At 40.4% G+C, this 19,407-nt stretch overlaps 1 protein-coding gene across 7 annotated transcripts in view; it reads left to right on the top strand.

The window, feature by feature from the left end:
• ASCC1 (activating signal cointegrator 1 complex subunit 1) overlaps nucleotides 1-17,589 on the top strand; it is a 45,824-nt gene extending 28,235 nt beyond the window's left edge. For 5 of the 7 annotated variants that reach the window (XM_074958963.1, XM_074958961.1, XM_074958959.1 and 2 more), the window contains exon 10: nucleotides 16,388-17,588. In XM_074958963.1, the coding sequence (XP_074815064.1) occupies nucleotides 16,388-16,504 (117 nt within the window). In that variant the 3' untranslated portion in view covers nucleotides 16,505-17,588. Of the gene's footprint in view, nucleotides 1-66; nucleotides 91-16,387 lie in introns of those variants that run through there. The other 2 variants (XM_074958966.1, XM_074958965.1) reach the window with 2 other exon arrangements.
• Nucleotides 17,590-19,407: the final 1,818 nt, after the last annotated feature.

Below are 19,407 nucleotides of genomic sequence, written 5' to 3'. Positions count from 1 at the left end.
GGGAGAGGGCTATAAAAAGAAAGGGGAGACAACCCAAAAGGTCCCTCCCTTTCTCTCTGCCCACAGCATTCATGACACCTGAAGACAAAGGAAGCAGCACTGGAGTAGGGAAGGGATCCTGACTGACTGAACTACATTCAGTAGAACTGCTGAAACATGTGGTGAGAGAGACTGCTTGGAATTTACACTCGTTTTGTTAGGCATTAGTTGCATTTTACTTTTATTTTCCTTGTAACCAATTCTGACTTTTACGCCTCGTTACGTGTGTTCACTTAAAATCTGTCTCTTTGTAGTTACTAAAAACTTGTTTTGTTTGTTTTTATCTAATCCAGTGTGCTTGAATTGAAGTGTTTGGGAAAATCCATTTGGGATACAGTATTTGTGCATATTGTTTCTATTAACAAAATGATGGACTTTATGTGAACTTTTATTGTCCAGGAGAAAGCAGAGCAGTACAAGACGCACATTTTGGGGGGGGGGGATGGAGGGGGATATCTAGGACTGGGAATGTGTTGGTGTCACACTGCAGTGTAGTTCAAGAGTGTCTGGCTGCAGCACTCCTACCAGATAGCTGGGAGTGACGTACATGCGGGAAGCTGTGTGTGAACAGACCAGGAGTGGTGACTACAGCAGCAAAGCAGTGTAAAGGGCACACCACATTAAAGGGTTGAGGTGACGCAGCTGTTCATCAGTCTAGATTGTACCCTGGGCATGTCATGATAGTAATAATTTAAAACATTGTTTTCCCACCAGTTCTTGGAGAGTTAAACACATCACTCTTATTAGCATTAATAAGGATTAGCAGTGTCAGTACCATCCTACCCTAAACAGAGAATAGATCTCTTAGAATGAGTGATAAACACCCATTTTTTCATGGTTTGTGTGTATAAAAACATCTTCTGTATTTTCCACAGTATGCATCCGATGAAGTGAGCTGTAACTCACGAAAGCTTATGCTCAAATAAATTGGTTAGTCTCTAAGATGCCACAAGTACTCCTTTTCTTTTTGCGAATACAGACTAACATGGCTGTTACTCTGAAACCTGTCATTTGGAAAACAGTTACTTCCATTTTGAAAAACATTTTAATGAAAAAGGCTCCTCACTCTAATTGATGCCAAGAGCCCAGTTTGAAAAACATTGGTCTGCCCAATAGCCTAGTGTTTAATGCCCTGTACTGACATGCTAGATACCCAGGCTTTATTCTTGTTCAGTCTGTTACGCTTAAAGGTAGTAGATGGCTTCATATGGAATACCTTGCATTACCTCATAGAGAGAACCTTCAGCAGCTCCTTGTAGTTGACAGCTCTGGAAGGAGTTAAGTTCAGCCCTTTTTGATTGGGAGAATGATGCTGAGATAAATACTAAATTCTAAATAAAAATGGATTTTTTGGCCAGACATGTTCAGCAAGCAACACACACAAGGTCCAAGCACTAAAGTGCTGAAATTGTTCAAAGTCAGTAAACATGCAAAGACTGTGCTGGTCTTTGGTGGCATAAATCTGGTCAGAAAGCAGACCATAACGTAGTTTAAGAAGATCAAACATGCAAATATATAATGGGTGTAATTTGCTAGTACATCTGAAATAAAGAAGGTCCAAGATAGGATGGAAAAACATCCGGATTCTTGTTGGATGAGAATTAAGTGGTTTTTTGTTTTGTTGGTTGGGGTAGTGGTAATAAAGGAGTAATTGTAGTTATCTTTAAAGAAGATGGAAACTAACTTTGGGTAAGTAAATAGATTAACCTTGACACATACATTATATTTCTGTTGCGTATTAATAGGTACATAGGCGAAAAATCAAAGGGACAGTTGGGATGCAGCTGTGAAAAATCAACTGAACCTCATCAGAAAAATTAATCTCTAAAAAGAGTAAAAGAAAATAAAAAGATAATGGGAACTACTAACCGATTAGTTTAATGGTTAATCTCTGTCATGGGTAACATATTTGAAGTTATGATAAAGAAGGTTAGCCTTGTCGTTGAGGCACCAGCTGGGATTCAACAGGAATAGGTTCAGTTCCTGCCACAGACTTCCTATGTGACGTTGGGCAAGTCAGGAAATGAGAGATTTAGTATCTGTAAAGAGTGTAATAATCCTCCCTTTTCTCACACTGATTGTCTTCTCTGTTTATTATTTGTATTACCAAAGTGGCCAGGAGTCAGTCATGGATTGTAAGTAGGGCTGTCAAGTGATTAAAAAAATTAATTGTGATTAATTGGGCTGTTAATAATAGAATACAATTTTTAAATATTTTTGGATGTTTTCTACATTTTCAAATATATTGATTTCAATAACACAGAATACAAAGTGTACGGTGCTCACTTTATATTTTTATTACAAATATTTGCACTTTAAAAAACAAAAGAAACAGTATTTTTCAATTCACCTAATACAAATACTGTAATGCAATCCTTTCATGATAAAGTTGAACTTACAAATGTAGAATTATGTACAAAAAATAACTGCATTCAAAAAATAAAACAATCTAAAATTTTATAGCCCACAAGTGCACTCAGTCCTACGTCAGTCAATTGCTTAGACAAACAAGTTTGGTTACAATTTGCAGGAGATAATACTCCCTGCTTCTTGTTTACAATGTCACCTGAAAGTGAGAACAGGCGTTCGCATGGCACTGTTGTAGCCAGTGCCGCAAGGTATTTATGTGCCAGATGCGCTAAAGATTCATATGTCCCTTCATGCTTCAACCACCATTCCAGAGGACATGCATCTATGCTGATGATGGGTTCTGCTCGATAACAATCCAAAGCAGAGCGGTCCGACCCATGTTTATTTTCATCATCTGAATCAGATGCCACCAGCAGAAAGTTGATTTTCTTTTTTGGTGGTTCGGGTTCTGTAGTTTCTGCATGTGAGTGTTGCTCTTTTAAGACTTCTGATAGCATGCTTCACACCTTGACCCTCAGATTTTGGAAGGCACTTCAGATTCTTAAACTTTGGGTGGAGTGCTGTAGCTATTTTTAGAAATCTCACATTGGTACCTTCTTTGCATTTTTCAAATCTGCTGTGAAAGTTCTTAAAACGAACGTGTTGGGTCATCAGCCAAGACTGCTATAACATGAAATATATGGCAGAATGCAGGTAAAACAGAGGAGGAGACATACTATTCTCCCCCAAGGAGTTCAGTCACAAACTTAATTAACGCATTTTTTTTAATGGGCATCATCAGCATTGAAGCATGTCCTCTGGAATGGTGGCCAAAGCATGAAGGGGCATACAATTGTTTAGCATATCTGACACATAAATACCTTGCAACGCTGGCTACAAAAGTGCCATGCGAACGCCTGTTCTCACTTTCAGGTGATATTGTAAATAAGAAGCAGGCATCATTATCTCCTGTAAATGTAAACAAACTTGTTTCTCTTAGTGATTGGCTGAACAAGAAGTAGGACTGAGTGGACTTATAGGCTCTAAAGTTTTACATTGTTTTGTTTTTGAGTGTAGTTTTAAAAAAAAATCTACATTTGTAAGTTACACTTTCACCATAAAGATTGCACTACAGTACTCATATAAGGTGAATTGAAAAATACTATTTCTCATTGTTTTTACAGTGCAAATATTTGTAATAAAAATATAGTGAGCACTGTACACTTTGTATTCTGTTATAATAGAAATTGATATATTTGAAAATGTAGAAAAACATCCAAAAATATTTTAATACATTTCAGTTGGCATTCTACTGTTTACAGTGTGATTAATTGCAATTAATTTTTTTAATCGCAGTTACTTTTTTGAGTTAACTGCGATTAATCAACAGCCCTAATTGTAAGGTCTTCTGGGCAAGGACTTTCTCTTATTGTTTATACAGTACCAAGTGCGGGGAGGCCCTGATCTCAGTTGGGGCCTGTAGGTTCTGCTGTTATACAGCTGATTAAATAGTATGTTAAGGGACTGCATCTGCCTACACTTGATGGGGAAAAAAAGATGTTTATTGAGTGATAAACAAGAACTAATGAAAAACAAATCTTGCTAAGTGAATGTGACCGTATTCTCTGTTGTTTTATGTTGGTGGCCAAGAATGTGCAGTGGACATAATATGTAGTATTTGGATTTCATTAAGGCATTGAATATAGTATCCACATTTAAAAAATAAAAACAAATTATTATTAGAGAGGAAAAATAACTGCCTAGATAAAAATACAATAACATGGATTAACAGCTCCCTGCCTGACTGTGAATAGAATAATCATTAATAGTACCACCTCCAGATAGGGAATGTTTTTCATGGTGTTCCACAGCAATCAGTGTTCGGACCTATACTGTTTAGCTGTTTTATTAATGATCTTGAGGAAATAGACTCTGTTTCAAGTTAAAGACAATACAAAATCAAAGGGATAGGAAATATACATAAGGAGTCATCAAAACTGCGGAACAGTCAGAAAAGATTAGAGATTTTTCATTGCAGTCAGCAAGGTGATACACTATAAATAAATCCAAAGTAATACATTTGGGGGAAAATGGTAACCAGTATAAAATGAGAGAGAACTATTTAGAAAGTTTTGAATCAGAAAAAGACAGGATAAGAGAGAAACTGAACAGAAACCTGTAATGCAGCTTTATTGTAAGGGGGGGGGGGGGAAGCTAGTGCTTTCTCAAGTATGTTTAAAGAAGAATCAAAAGCAAAATTTCAAAGATGGTAATTCCACTTTGCAGAATACAGAATATTGCATTCAGTTCTGATCCTTGCATTATTTAAAGGATACTGAAATGCTATACTAGATTTGAAAAGGGCAATTAGAATGACACTATGATTGGAGCACCGTTTTGAAGATGAGACTGAAGATCAACTTTTGTACTATCTGGGAAAAGAGATTAAATGGAGGTCACTGTATAAATACTTTCATTGAAATAACATCCGTGAAGAAAGAGGCTTATACACATCATCTGAGTATGGCAAAACAAGGAGCGGAAAATGAAAATTCATACTAGGCATTCAGAAAATATTTCATTTTGTTAGAGTTCAGTCATTAAAGTAGACCAAAGAAGTCGTCACTGGAAGTATTCAGAAAAGCGGAGACAAGTCACGTGAGGGGAAACTATAATGGATGAAGGTTGTACTAGCTAGCCTGAGTGGTCTTTTTTAGCTTTGCTATGTGATTTGAGGACCATGTGTCAGTAGACCAGGTACCTGACTTTCGGAGTTGCTGAGCACCCTCTACTTCTGTTGACATTAGTTGGAGTTGAGAGTGCGCCGCAATTCTGAAAATCAAGCTCTAGGAATTCAGTAGCTCTCCTTCTCCTTGCCCATTTCCTCCTTGTTACTCCAGTGGACGTCCCATCTCTTAGTTTCCCTTATTCTGCCGTAGACAGCAATCACCAACTTCACCTCTTTGGTGTTCAGGAGATGGTTTTCACCAGTAACTGTCAAGAGTTGAATTAAAATGGTTCCTTAATAGAATACAGAGACATAGTGTTGAAGTACATGAGAGAGAACAAGTGGATTAGGGAAGGGAGGTGGTTTATCCAAAAGGCAGCTGGGTTCATTTGTATTTTAATTTCCTGAGTCTGTATGAATTAACTCGGTGGTTCCTAAGCTGTACTCTGTGGACCACTCATGGTCTGAGTAGAGCTGGCTGATCATATGCTGGTGGCAGCTACTCCTTGTTTCCAGTTGCTTCTACGGGCATCCAGCCTCTTCATTGCAAAAATAAGCATAAACAATTATGGAAGCTGCTGGAAATTAGTCAGCCTCGCTGCATATAAGCATTTGCTGTAGTATGTACTGCATGGGGCCACAAGGATGTTGCACAGTTCTTGATTAGGAGGAGAGGTGGGCTGCAGGTGACCTCTGTTGGTCATAGGTGGGCCACGCTTTGGAAATTAATAAGTTTAATTCAGGAGTTGTGAAACTTTTTCCAAAGACATGTTCAACCCTGTATCCACCAGTTTTTTGTATAGTAGACTTTAGAAAGTTAGAAACCTGTAAATGTGCAAAAGTTTGGTGTTTTCAAAAACTAGTAATTCAGTTAATTCTGAGACATACTTGTATTTATTTGTTGGTTTGTAAAGTGCTTTTCACCATAGCAGCTAGGCCTTATTTATATAGCTGAAGTGCATTTATTTTATAAACTGAGGGAGAAGAGAGAGAATTGGAAGCTAAAACAAATATCTTGCATTGTGCCCTGAACACTGCAAGATTTGTGCTGTGAAGGAGAGTGAATTCCCAAGGGAAAGGCCTCCACTGAGAGAGCCTGTCAGCTAGCCCCAAAAAGTCTTGCCTTAAGAAACAACAGCAAGCACCTACCAGATTAATTGAACTGTCATGATGGAGTATGTCTCCCTGACTACCTTCCCATTGCCCTTAGCTTATGTATCACATGTTCATTGTTGATGTAGTCGTCCCACAATTTCACAATGAACTGTGATTTCATAGAACAGCAGTTGAGGAGAAGGAACCATCTGTTATATTTCCAGCCAACCTGTGAATTTTTCACATCTACCAGATACCAGAACATAACTGGGAGATAAATAGAGCCTGAAGTAGGTTTTTGTTTTTTTAAAAAAAAAATAAATGGTAAGAAGAAGGTCGTAAATTGCTGTCAGTAATCTTTGGCCTCTCTGTGAACCAGACTCAGTCCTCAGCTGTTCTAGTAATGGTTGTGGTGGAAGCAGCAAAAGAGTTGTTTACAGGCCCCCAGTTCTGGAGATGGTTCTATACTGACTGCTTTAAGCTATATCAGCCCCTGTAACAGCCCTAAATCCCCTGCATGCAAGCTGGGGATCACTGAAGTCCTGGAGTACTACAACCACATCCTCCTCAAGCTGGGGCGGGAAGGGAGGTAGCATTAATTTAAGTGTTAATTAGGTGGCAGATCCTCTGCATAGCTTTGAAAAAAATCTCAATCTTAAAGCTGTATTTAGACACCTAAATAAATGGCTTGTTTTTCAAAAGTGCAGAGCATGCCGCAGCTCCCATAGACTTCAGCGGGTGCTGTTGATGCTGAACGTTTTTGAAAACTCATTCATTCATTCATGTGTCTAAATATTGGCTTTGCACCTGCATTTAAAATGTTGGCTACTGTATTATCTGTACCTACAGTATGTTTATGTATTTTGGGATTGTTGCATGAAATTTGTGCAAAACACCCAATGTTATATAGTGCTTTCTTATTTTATAGCAAATATTTATTTTTGTTTTTGTATTTGCTTTACTTTGATTCAATAAAAGAAAACTTAAAAAAAAATCACATGCAGTCCACAAATTCAACCCCACCATTCTTAATAAGTAATGATAAGTTTCCAGTAAGAACTGATTACATGTTTAGTGCTTTAAAAGCCAAAGCATAGCTGACTTAAGAGGTTGATTTTAATTTTGTTTCCTTTTATTTAAGAAAATATCTAAATAAATTTTGTTTTGCATTGTGGTTTACGCTGAGACTTTTTTAAAAGCTCAATTGTAATAATTTCATGTTTATTTGCTTTGTTGCAAAACCAGTTAATAGAATTGAGAGAAAAATGAATGATGAATTTTTGGTAAATTATGGTATTTGTATTTTGCATTGTATATTAATTGAGAAAATCGAGAATGGATCATTTGAATTTTTATGATGCTAGACCAGTGGTTCTCAAACTTTTGTGCTGGTGACCCCTTTCACATAGCAAGCCTCTGAGTGTGATTTCCCCCCCCCCCCCCAAATAAATTAAAACCACTTTTTAATATATTTAACACCATTATAAATGCTGGAGGCAAAACAGGGTTTGGGGTGGAGGCTGACAGCTCACGACCCCCCATATAATAACCTCGCGACACCCTGAGGGGTACTGACCCCAGTTTGAGAACCCCTGTCCTAGACATTCTACCACAGAGAAGTCCATATTGCTTCTTTGTATCTGTGATAAAATATGTACATGCATATCTTCTACAGCCCCTTCAGAAATCTAGGATGCAAGAGATAACATTTAAGGGTTGTTCATCACCTTATCAAGAGCATAAGGGTTACACTGCACGTCAGTGGGGCAGAGAGAGTGGGGTAGAGCCAGATATGTGTGCTTGCAGAACAAAACCAATGATCCAAATATCTATCTGACATGTTCTTTGTCTTTCTGATTTTGAATCCCTGGTGTGGGGTGTGTGCTCGTGAAGGTAAAATGCTTCCCTCTCTTCCACTCCCAGTAATTTTTTTTCTGTGCTTGCTGTGGAACTCCTCTGGAGCACATCTTAATCATAAAACACCTGTGCAATAATTAAATGTTTTGTTCATCATCTGGCTGGAATGCCTTAAGCCATTAAAAGGGAGCAGCTTTCGAGTTTTGACAGAAGGTGGTGTGCATTATAAGGAGCTGCCTCTCTGGATCAGCACCTGTCTGCCTGCTCTTTCTGCAGTCCTTCTACATTATTGCTGGAAAGCTTCCAAACATCATTAAACCTCTGTCAGATAATCATGGGGGTAACAGAGCCCGGAGTGAATAATAACTAGAGTAAAATCATTTTTGGCTCTGAAATGCTTCAGAAAACATATTTTGAATGTGAAAATAGAAAGCTGTTAATTGAACAAACTTCCGAGAATTTGACATGTTGCCAGGTTGTATGCTTGGTTGCAAGTTTGTATCTTTTCTTCATGTGCTAATAGAGAATTTTTAACTTCTAGAGCAGGAGTGGCCAAACTTACTGACCCTCCGAGCTGTGTACAATAATCTTGAAGTTCAAGAGCCTCAAGACATCCACAATCTGCCCTGCGGAGCAGTGCTACTGGGGCATGGGGCTAAAGCTCTTAGACAATGCCCTTCCCCCGCTCTGCTCCCTGCAGGGAAGAATCCCCTAGTCCCACCACCTCGCCACAGGGCAGAAGCCCCAAACTCTGCCCCCCGCCCCGCCAAGTCTGGGAGGTGGAGAGTGGAGGGGTACATAGTGGGCTCAGCAAGCTGCACTTAACTGTAAAAGAGCCACATGCGGCTCACGAGCCACAGTTTGGCCACACCTATTCTAGAGGTGTTGAAATTTAGTTTTCGTCACAAATGAAATGAATTTGACTTTCTCTCAGCATAGTCTTTAAGGGGCATTTGCCCAAAATTAATTACAATTGGCAAATTCTTCTCTAGACAAACCTTTGCTAGGAACAGCAGGGGCACAACACAGAACTAAGAAGTGTTGGCAGATCTGTTTTGGGTGTTCCAAGTGGAAAAGGTGAGTGATGCAAATTAGGATTGAGGTGCATTAGACAGCTCAATGAGGGCCCAGAACTGGAATAGCAGGGTGTTTACATAAAACACTTGAGGTTCACTAGCAAAGCTGTGTGGGGACAGATGGCAAAGTACAAGCCAGGTGCTTTGCAAAGCTGTACTGCATTTAGAGCTGTCTGATGCACACATTCATGAACTCTAAAATTGACCTCCACTTTTATAAATCATTTTTGTCCAGAGTGATTTTGCCATCAGTCACTTTGATCTACTTGTCCTTCCGCTCTTTCTTGGTACCAGTATCAGTTGTGTCAAGGGGAAGAATGTATCCTTACTACCTTTGCTGAATTTTATCCTTTGGTTGGTGGGGAGACCTACTGAGTTAAGTGCCCTGTCCTCTCTAGTCTATATTGGTATCAGACTTCTGGTTTAGCCAAATTCTTCAGAGTGATGAATAATGATACTTTGCTCTTCTCTAGCATATTCCAGCACAAGCTATAAAAATACTATACAAACATTAATTAAATTATACAGTACTCCTGTGAGACAGACAGTAGCATTTGGCAGACTGATGGTCTGAAGTATGGAGAGACCCCGATTTGCCCAAAGACCCCCAGAAAGTGCCTTCTGATCGCTCTACTTCGATTAACTTGCGGAGCATCCTTTTTCTTCTAGGAAACCATCCATCCTTGTGTGTAGACCTCTGTCCTGGAGTGGACTTTGAAACAGCTGTGGGTGGATTAAAAATTAATGAATAGGTTGCTTTATGCTGTTATCTCAGATTTTAGAGGGGTTGTATTCATTTTAAGAAATGCCACTGGATCTTCTCTGCAATTTAGTGGGCTGGATAATGTGTGTTTTTCTTTCTTTTTTTGGGGGGGGGAAGTGCCTCCCTAACCTACTGCTATTTTTCAGAGATAGGAGAGATTTTATTTCATCTAAGTTTAGATTTTTCTAGTTTTAAAGGCCGCTATCACTGGGCTCCTGTACCTCACTTACCTGGCACTGCTTGAGGTGTCCCCAGAGAGAGGTATGGTGAGTATACAGTTCCGAACACAATTTCTGTTCTCCCAGCTTCTCTGAAAATTGATATGGGACCGAACCTTTTGCACTGACCAGCCAGATGCTTTGGTGAAATCTGGGGTTGCTAACAGCCTCTCCCCCCAACACACACACAACCAACCCCCAATGCTCTTGAGGATGGTGAACTTCCGCCACAGAATTCTGCTTGGCTAGTTGTGTGTGTTTATAATCAGGCAAGCAGATTACCATGCAGGTGAATGTCTGTCTGTTCTGCTGCTTGCCAGCATCACACCTGTTAGTACCTTGGAACTTGTCTTTTTAATTCTACTTTGGTTTTCAATGATTCTTTCATATACTCGAATGCAGTTTCTGATCAGGACCAGCCAAGTAGCGGATGTGGTTGGGGAAGTTGGTGGCTGCTGTCACAGTATGCAAAGCAGCTGACCCTTTCTGTCTGTAAACCCTCCTTTTGAGCTTGAATTTGATATCCTAGCATAAGCAGTCTCTGCACGTCTCTGTTACCTGACATTTCTGTCCACTGATTCCCAGCACTGTGCCTTGTGTGTGCAAAGTGCTGGTTTGCTAACTGCATGCTGCATTTCAGAATTTCATTTTTGAAAGAGTTGCACACCAGCAGGGATAGAGCAAAGTCATCCTAGTACACTGCATACATGTATTTCACTAAGCAATCTTAACAAATGTGCAGCACCTGCATACTGGAGAGAAAAGAGATTGCTGTATTATCCTCCCATCTACCAGGTAGGCATTTGATTATTATTATTTTTTTATATGTATTGGCCACTACCCCTTACTCCTCTGCTTCCCAAAAGAGAGAGTTCATATTTTTGGTACTTGCTTCAGGTTGAAACAGTTGAGCCTATCATATCCATGAAAAAGGAAGCTATTTTTTTTAGGGTAATCGGTCACAGGCTAGTGACCTAATATGCCTCCGCTATGCTGCAGTGCTGATTCACCAGGGACAGTTTTGTACGGTTAATCTACAATAGCCCTACCCTAAGGCAGTACTGATGTGGCTGGAGTTTGCAGCAGACTGATCTCCCTGCAGACTATGATGTGTGTGCATTTTATCCAGTGATAGTGCAGCTCTTTGATGGTAGTTTTTAATTGCAAGGCATTGCAGTCAGTTGTTCGTTTGGCATTTTGAGTATTGAGACTCTCAGGAGAACTACTTAGACACTCTGATTTTGGTCATGCCACTTGAGGCAAAGCAAAGCTTTCAGATTTATCAGTAATCCTGACAATAGCAGCAAAATCCAGGCTAAGCAGCTGAAAGTGCAATCTTAAAAGATTACATGAAGGAAGTTTTAAATACCATTGCTTCCTTTCCTCCTCTTGCCTTTTGTCCTTCTGCTGCCTATTGCCTCTTCAGACAAATCCATTAATATTTCTCATATTTGTTGCACCTGTGGTAGATGATTTGCCAGCACAAACTGATACTTTTATTCCCTCTTTGAATAAATGGAGCTGAAGTGCTTTGCTGCTGTCTTTGTGGCTTTGCTCTGTGATTTACCACTGCTGTTCCAAGGCTTGAAAATAGAGGTACCAACTTATTCTGGGAAGGTTGTTTAGAGAGGAAACCACAGGACATAAGTAGTATGGTGATGAGTGCTTTACAAATGCATAAGATAAGGCACTGAAAAGTAATGTGGGCACAGTTATATTTCATCTTGAAATGTTACTCATTTGATTGTATTTTTGCAATAAGTAATTGTGTGTTTTTAAAAATGCAGAAAAAAATTCACCTATTTTTGATGGCCTGCTTCAACTTACAGCCTCTTTAAAAAGGATACTGTTGAGGTTTGGACTGAAGTTTGTCGTAACATTTTTGCTTACATTTGCAGTGTTTAATTGTGTGTGTGTGTGGGGTTACCAAAACAAATACTTCAGTGTTCCATCCTTGTTTATAAAATGACTGCCAGCACTCCTGGGGCACCCTGCAGTGTAATCTGTGCATAGTAGCGGGGAATGAACCTCTGGACAGGAATAGTTTATTTTTAAACTTCCAACAGGAGTGTCTAACAGTGGTTGCCAACCAGTCGATCGCAATCTCCGGCAGCAGTGCAGTGTGGATAGACAGGTGGCATTGCTACCCAGGATTAGTATTTGTGGACTCTAATGGCTTCTGTCATTGGGACCCTGAGGGAGTGAGGAAGTGTCAGTAAAAGTGTAGAAGTCTTGAAATAAGGCAGGAAAAATGGCTATGGGTGTCCTTGCAGCATGTTTACTTTGAGAACGTACAGCTTTATTACTAAGGCGTCTACACTAACACTTTTGTCGGTATAACTTAAGTTGCTCACGGGTGTGAAAAAAACACCCCCTTGAGCGACATAAGTTTCACTGACAGAAGCACCAGTGTGGACAGCACTATGCTGGTGGGAGATGCTCTCCAGCCAACAGAGCTACCACCGCTTGTTGAGAGTGGTTTAATTATGTCGATGGAGAGCTCTCTCCTTACAGCATAAAGCAGCTGCACAGGAGATCTTACAGTGGTGCAGTTGCATCAGTACAGCTGTGTCACTGAAAGGTCTCTAGTGTAGACATGGCCTAAAACTCAGGGGTTTCAGCAGTGTTATCCCTGGGGAAAACACACCCACCACACACCTGTCTCTTTTTAAAAAAAAAAGCCAAGGGAGGAGCTCCTCTTCACCTCTTACATCGTATGAATGGAAAGCCTCTGATCTTACTGACAAAATGACTGATGCTACTCAAGAAATTTTTTTAATTAATGCTGCCACTTATTATTCTGAGACTTAGAAACAAAACCAAACTGCTATATTGAAAGATTGCAGAAGTAATTATTTTGAAAGGATTGCTATTATAAACTGTTTTGTGTATGGATTTGATTTCAGTGAGTTGCTGTTGGGACTGGCCCGCCCCAACATGTAACTTTATTATTTATTTGCAAAGTTCATGGAATTCTGAGTATATTATTTTTCCCACAAAAATAAATGCTTCAGTTTTCTCTTTACAACTCACTTAAAATGCCAGCATGTCTGGATTCACAAGAACCTTACAGCAATCTCTGTTGTGTAAGCAATGATGGGGCGATCATTTTTGTTGTGGAAGCAGATTTGTGTTCCCTTTTTTCCAAGGAAGAGGGTTATAAGGACCAGTGGGTGGGGAATAAACTGTATGAACATCTTGACAGAGTTGAGAGTTTTAAAGTTTTCTTATGGTTGGTAGATTTCAGGTCAGTTGACACTGAGCTTGGTCTGGAGATGTAATGAAAATTATTCTTCAGAGCAAATCAAAGCAAAAAAAAAAAAAAAGAGAGAGAAAATCATTTTACCTTCACTAATGTTTGTCCATGAGACACTGTGGTCCTCTGTGCTCTAATGTGAACTTCAGAAGCTTCTGGGAACGTACTTAGTCTCTAAGGTTCCAAAAGATTAACAAACTTATTTGAGCATAAGCTTTCGTGAGCTACAGCTCAAGCTTATGCTCAAGCAAATTTGTTAGTCTCTAAGGTGCCACAAGTACTCCTTTTCTTTTTGTGGATACAGACTAACATGGCTGCTACTCTGATACTTAATCTTTATAATTGTATAGAATGGGGTTTGGGCTTTCTTAGTCATTTCTCATCTTTCATGCCTCCTACTGTTTAGATACTTTATTAAAATATCTCATTTTAAATGGTGTGTGCTCTGTTAGAGCTACAGCTGCATTTCAGTTACATTCCTGCTAGCTGAGCTATATCCATCCAGTCCTCAAAACTCCATACAGCACGAGAGGAGGAGATGACAAAAATTATGAACAGGAAAAGCGTTTCTCCTCAACTCGAGTAATAGACCTCAGCAGATTCCTCCACTGAGGTGGATAAATAGGTGAAAGAGCTGAAATTGAGCTTGCCCAAGGATCTAGACATGAAGAGTACTTAGCACTTGGGAAATTTGGGTTTTGGGAGTGACCTCTCATTCCAGTTCTCAGGGGGGCTAGAAGCATCGCAGGAGTGATCCTCCTAGATAATGGAGGAAACTTGACTAATGCACTGCTTGGAAAAGCAGCTCTCTTCCATGCAAATGGATTGGGCAGTGAGGGGAGGGCAGAACTCATTAGAAAAAAAAGAGTACCTAGGTATGAAGAAATGGGTGACAATCCTAAAGTCCATCTCCTTATACTGACTTGAATTTCTGCCTTAGTTAGAAGCAAAATCTGCCCCCTTCCTTACTCATGTTTACAAGAATGCAGTGACCAGTACTGTGGGAGAGCCTCCTGCCAGGAAATAAATCTGAGAGATCCCCATCAGCAGGGCAACTGGTTTCTGTCAATGCCAAGTGCATTCTTGTAATTACCTTTTGGTGACTTAAACCAGTTTCTCTAACCCAATAGGATTATGAATGATGAATTTGGTAATTCCACCACTAAATCCCTGTTAGAAGTAAATTGGCAGTGGGTTCTAATTAGATGTATACTAGATTCTAAAAGAAGAGAACAGAATTAATAAATAGAGGTAAAATGTTTTAATAGTTACTAATTTAAAAAATAGGTCATGGGCAAATGTTATGAAGATCATCATGAACTGGCTGATTGGTAATGGGGGACACAGCCTTTGTCATGTTGGTCACTGTTTTGAATCTGTCCCATGCTGGTAGTGAGAGTAAGCAAAAAGTTACTATGTAATAGTTTGGTGACTATGAATAAATTGCTAGACTTAGTCCAGTTCCTAGTGGACGAGTGTCCAGACAAATTGGTATTTTCATACAGAGGTGCAGAGAGATGTATTAGCCATGATGACTCAACTATCTTCTACTGCTGGAGTTGATGCATCCAGGCCACAGCTGGAGCACTCTGCTGGTGCAGCATTGGGGGGGAGCTTTCACTAGTTCTCCTGTGGATAAATAGGGAATTTCCATCTCCAAACCTATTAATCGAGCAGCTTTCACTAGAGCTAAATTCACTTTAAAATAAAATCAAGACTTGTCTCATGAGCATTTCCAGTGGTGTTTTTTTTTGTTTTTTGTTTTTTACAGAAAGGGGTATTTGCAATGTCAGACCAATTTGTCAAAGCCAGTAATAGAAGTAAATTGTATAAATCAGTGCTGGGGAGACCTGCATGCATTTTGGAAAGGGGAAAGTGCATCCTCGTAGATGCACTAGATCTTGGGTTTAAGATGATTACATATGGAAAAATCAATGCATCATTGGCCCTAGAAGGGCAGGCTTTAATGAACAGAGTGTTTCCTAGCCATTAATGTCTGCATGTTCCATAATGGCAGGAAGAGCTGTGTGGCTGTCTTGAGGCAGTGTTTACAGGGACAGATAAAATTCAATAGGGGACAGACGGAATGAGGGTTTGTAAGTTCCCCCGGGGTAGGGAGACCATACCATTCAGGCCCTTGATGACCCTCAGCATTGGAACATTAAAATGAGTTTGAAAGTAGGATTTTTATTGGAAAGCTTTCCTAAGGCATCACTGGTATTTTAAGGTAGAGTAATTTCCTACATCTTAATGGAATGGGAAAAGCACTTCAACATGATGCATTTCCAAGCAGTATTGCTTGAACTTTCCAATAATTAATTCTGATGTCACTTTTGTGCGTGACTCATAAAGGCATTAATTACTGGAGTGGCTCCCTCATGAACTGTGTTGGCTTTTTTTCCCCTTTGCTCTTGAAAGTCTTTGAATAAAGAGGGACTCAGTGATTTGGGGTTTAATGTTAGGATAAAGAGCCTTCCACCTTGTGTACAAATCTGAATTTGGACCAGACTGGCCACAAACATTGCCTTCTGAGGACTGTTTGACTCATGTGAATGATCTAGTCTCAATCCAGTTTCCTATGGACATTGCAAAACCAATTGTAGTTAGCCCAGACTGGCCCCCTTTTTGGTGATCTCCAATAAGGATTGGAATAGGCCTGGAGGCTGAATTAATTTCTCCTATCTAATGGTGTGGTCCCTCTAGTTCATGGCTGAGACAAATGGATGAGGTCGGGTGGTGAAAACTTGCACCGCTACTGAGCTGTTTGGTACTACAGGAATTCAGTTTCCTAAACTTTATCTGGCATCCTCAACAAAGGCTAATCTCACTTTCTATTAAAAAAAACACACTCTTCTGAAGAATCATTCTAAATGCAAAACAAATACAGAAGTAGAGCTAAATGTCAGAAGAGACTTTCCAAGGTTGATTTTTACAGGCAGGTCTGAAAACATGCCTCAATTTGTTCTGTTTGGACATTCCTTATGGGTTCTAACTCCTCTCTTTCAGATCTTTGAGAACTTCTGCTTTGGAGAACTGCAGCTGAATTCAGTCCATCTTTCTCAGAGGTTCTCCACAGACAGCTCGGGTTACTACGCTACATCTGGGCAGCTCACTTTCTCCTGAAATAAAAACTCAGCTGCTCCAACAGATCTGCTGTGCCCCCAGAATTGCAGAATTGTAAAGGGGTTACATTTAATTTTGGGGCCTCAAGTATGAACAGAGATCTCTTCTAAGGATTCTACAAAGACTGGGATGCCATGTTATGCCTTCAAAGAACCATGCACAATCCGCGACATTGCATTTTCTTGGTGGAACTCTCTTGCAATCCTTCCTACAAATATCCCATCTTCCTATCCTCTCAAAAAGCTCTGGTCTCCTACCTCCACCTCACACAGCTTTTTCATTTCCCTTAACACTTCTAGTTTACAGGTTTCTTCCACTTGGAAGCTAGCTGGCATCTTTAGGATAAAGGGTCATTGTCAGCTAACCTTTTATATGCAGTTTTCTCGTTTTTATCAGATGTTTGGTGCCATCTTACAAGTTTACAAAAATAACATGCATTTCCCTTCAGTTTTTTTTTCCTCTAGCAAATATTTGTCTCTCTCAGTCTCCCTCTTCAGCCTTCTTTGTAATGGAGCAAAGACATGTCTTCGTTTTGTTTACTTCACTAGTTCAAAGCCCAGTGAAGTCAGTGGAAAGACTCGTATTGAAATCAGTGGTCTTTGGATCAGGCCTTATATGAACAGGAATGTTGCCTGTTCCTGTTTACATTTGTCACTAAACTGCTTGGTGTAGACCCGCAGAGGGTGCACACCCGGCTTTCTGGGTGTCGCACCAAATCTTGAGAATTTTGTTTTTAAATGAGCAACTGTAACTCTCAAAATAAATGTTTAAAATCCAGAAGAGTTCCCCAGACTGTAAGATAACAGTGTTAAGGCAAGTCATTACTTGAGGCCCAAACAGTTTGACAGTGTTTCTGTAACATTAGTGATGTTAATAACCAAATAAATTCCTTTCAAAAACAGTGTTTAACTCCTGTTGCATTAATAAAGCTATCATAAATTTTTTTTGTAAACTTTTTGCACTTGTATTAATAAACCATTTGCAATAAACGCAGTGAGAACTGTTTTAAGCAGTCATTCCTCAAGCTGTCAAAAATCTGTTTATTGTAAATGATTTTCTGATAAAGGAGCAAAATTATTACAAAAAGAAAGGGAGTACTTGTGGCACCTTAGAGACTAACCAATTTATTTGAGCATGAGCTTTCGTGAGCTACAGCTCACTTCATCGGATGTAGCTCACGAAAGCTCATGCTCAAATATATTGGTTAGTCTCTAAGGTGCCACAAGTACTCCTTTTCTTTTTGCGAATACAGACTAACATGGCTGTTACTCTGAAACCTAAAATTATTACAGTTGGCGATACTTTGAGACAGCATCTTAAGACAGTTTGCTTAAACAATGCTGATCTGTTGTAAAGGTTTTATTTCATGTTAGCTGGGGATCATCTTTCTGAATTCAGTAATAGTGGCAACATAGTCCTCCCCCCCCACCCCCCCCCCAACTAGGAAAGTTTAAAAATGGATGATCCTGGTTTCTTCATTTTGTATCCAAAACATTCCTTTTGCTCAGAAAATCAGTTTTAATATTCACACATTAGTCTGAAGCTATCTTGTACTCTATTTTAATAGTTTTTTTCCCTCCAGCTCTCTTCCCATGCTGCCCAATGCCATTGCACACTTATTCTCTGGTGGGAAGAGCCTTTTCGAAAACCACCCTTAATGCTGCTTACACACATTTGGGACCTGTAAGATGCTGAGAGCTCTCCACTCCTGTTGGTTTCAGCTTTCAGCACCTCTCAAGAAATAGATCTCAGGATCAGGCTGCTAGTCTTCCACCCAAAAGTACAGACTAGATTTTCTTTTTGCGGTAGAAAGATGTACATATAAAAGCTTCTTAGCATGTTTTTTTTTAACATCTGTAACCAAGAAGCTGTTTATGCACTTAGCAATACACGTCAAACTAAATATTCAAGCTCTAAAGGACACTGAGTACTATTTTTATTCCTCTTTATATGCAATTCCCTCTTAGAAGCTTAACTATAAAATTTTCTTTCCAACTAGTTTTGCCCTTTGTTTAATATTGATTTTTTTCTTGCTGTTTTTCCTTATTGAGATCATCATTAATTACTCCTGAGGGCATTCTGTGCCAAAAAATTAAATTCTGAGCACAATATTTTAAAATTATGCAAGTTTTATTTGTCAATAAATAAATGCAGAGGCTCCAGCATGGCAGTGGGGAGCACAGGCCAATGGCTGTACGAAGGTGAGAGAGAACCCTTCAGCCTCCCACTCCCCACCCATGGGACATGGATTCAGTGGTGAGGCTGCACCCGACTCTGACATAGCACAAGGCCTGGGCCTGCCCTAGAAATACCCTAGGCCCCCTACCTTTGTGCCAGGCACACCAGGTGCAGGGCAGGTAGGCTCAATCAGGCAGGATCCAAGTATGGAGGGGCTTACTGTGGGGGGATCCAGGTGTGGGACAATCTGGGTGCAGGCAGCTCAGTGGCAGGGTTTGGTGTGGGGGGATCTGAATGCACAGAGGCTCGTTGGGGGGAGTTCCAGGTACAGGGGCAATGGGACTCTGCGGGGGCTTCCAAGTGACTGGTTGGGGCTCAGTGGAGGGGTCTGGGTGTGAGGGTGCCAGCAGAGGAGTCTGGGAACTCGGGGAGTGGGGCTTGGTGGGGTGGGGGCCTGGGTGCCACTTGTTGAGGGTCGCTGGGATGTGGGGGCTCAGGATGGTTCAGGGGTATGGGGCTCATCAGGGTGGGGGTTTGAGTGCAGGGAGCTCAGTGGTGGGGGTCTGGGTGCAGGGGGCTCCAGATGCAGGAGTTGAGGTTCAATGGGGTGGGGTTTGGGTATGGAGGGCTAAGGGGGTTCTGCGTGAGGCTTGGTGGGGGAGTCTGGGTATGGGAAGTCTGGATACATGGGAGTTGGGCGGATGGGGGAGCAGCTCTCTATACAG

This window comes from Natator depressus, chromosome 7, assembly GCF_965152275.1.
Source record: "Natator depressus isolate rNatDep1 chromosome 7, rNatDep2.hap1, whole genome shotgun sequence".
In the NCBI taxonomy this organism is placed as follows: Eukaryota; Metazoa; Chordata; order Testudines; family Cheloniidae; genus Natator; species Natator depressus.
This window is presented reverse-complemented; position numbering and strand designations above follow the sequence as displayed.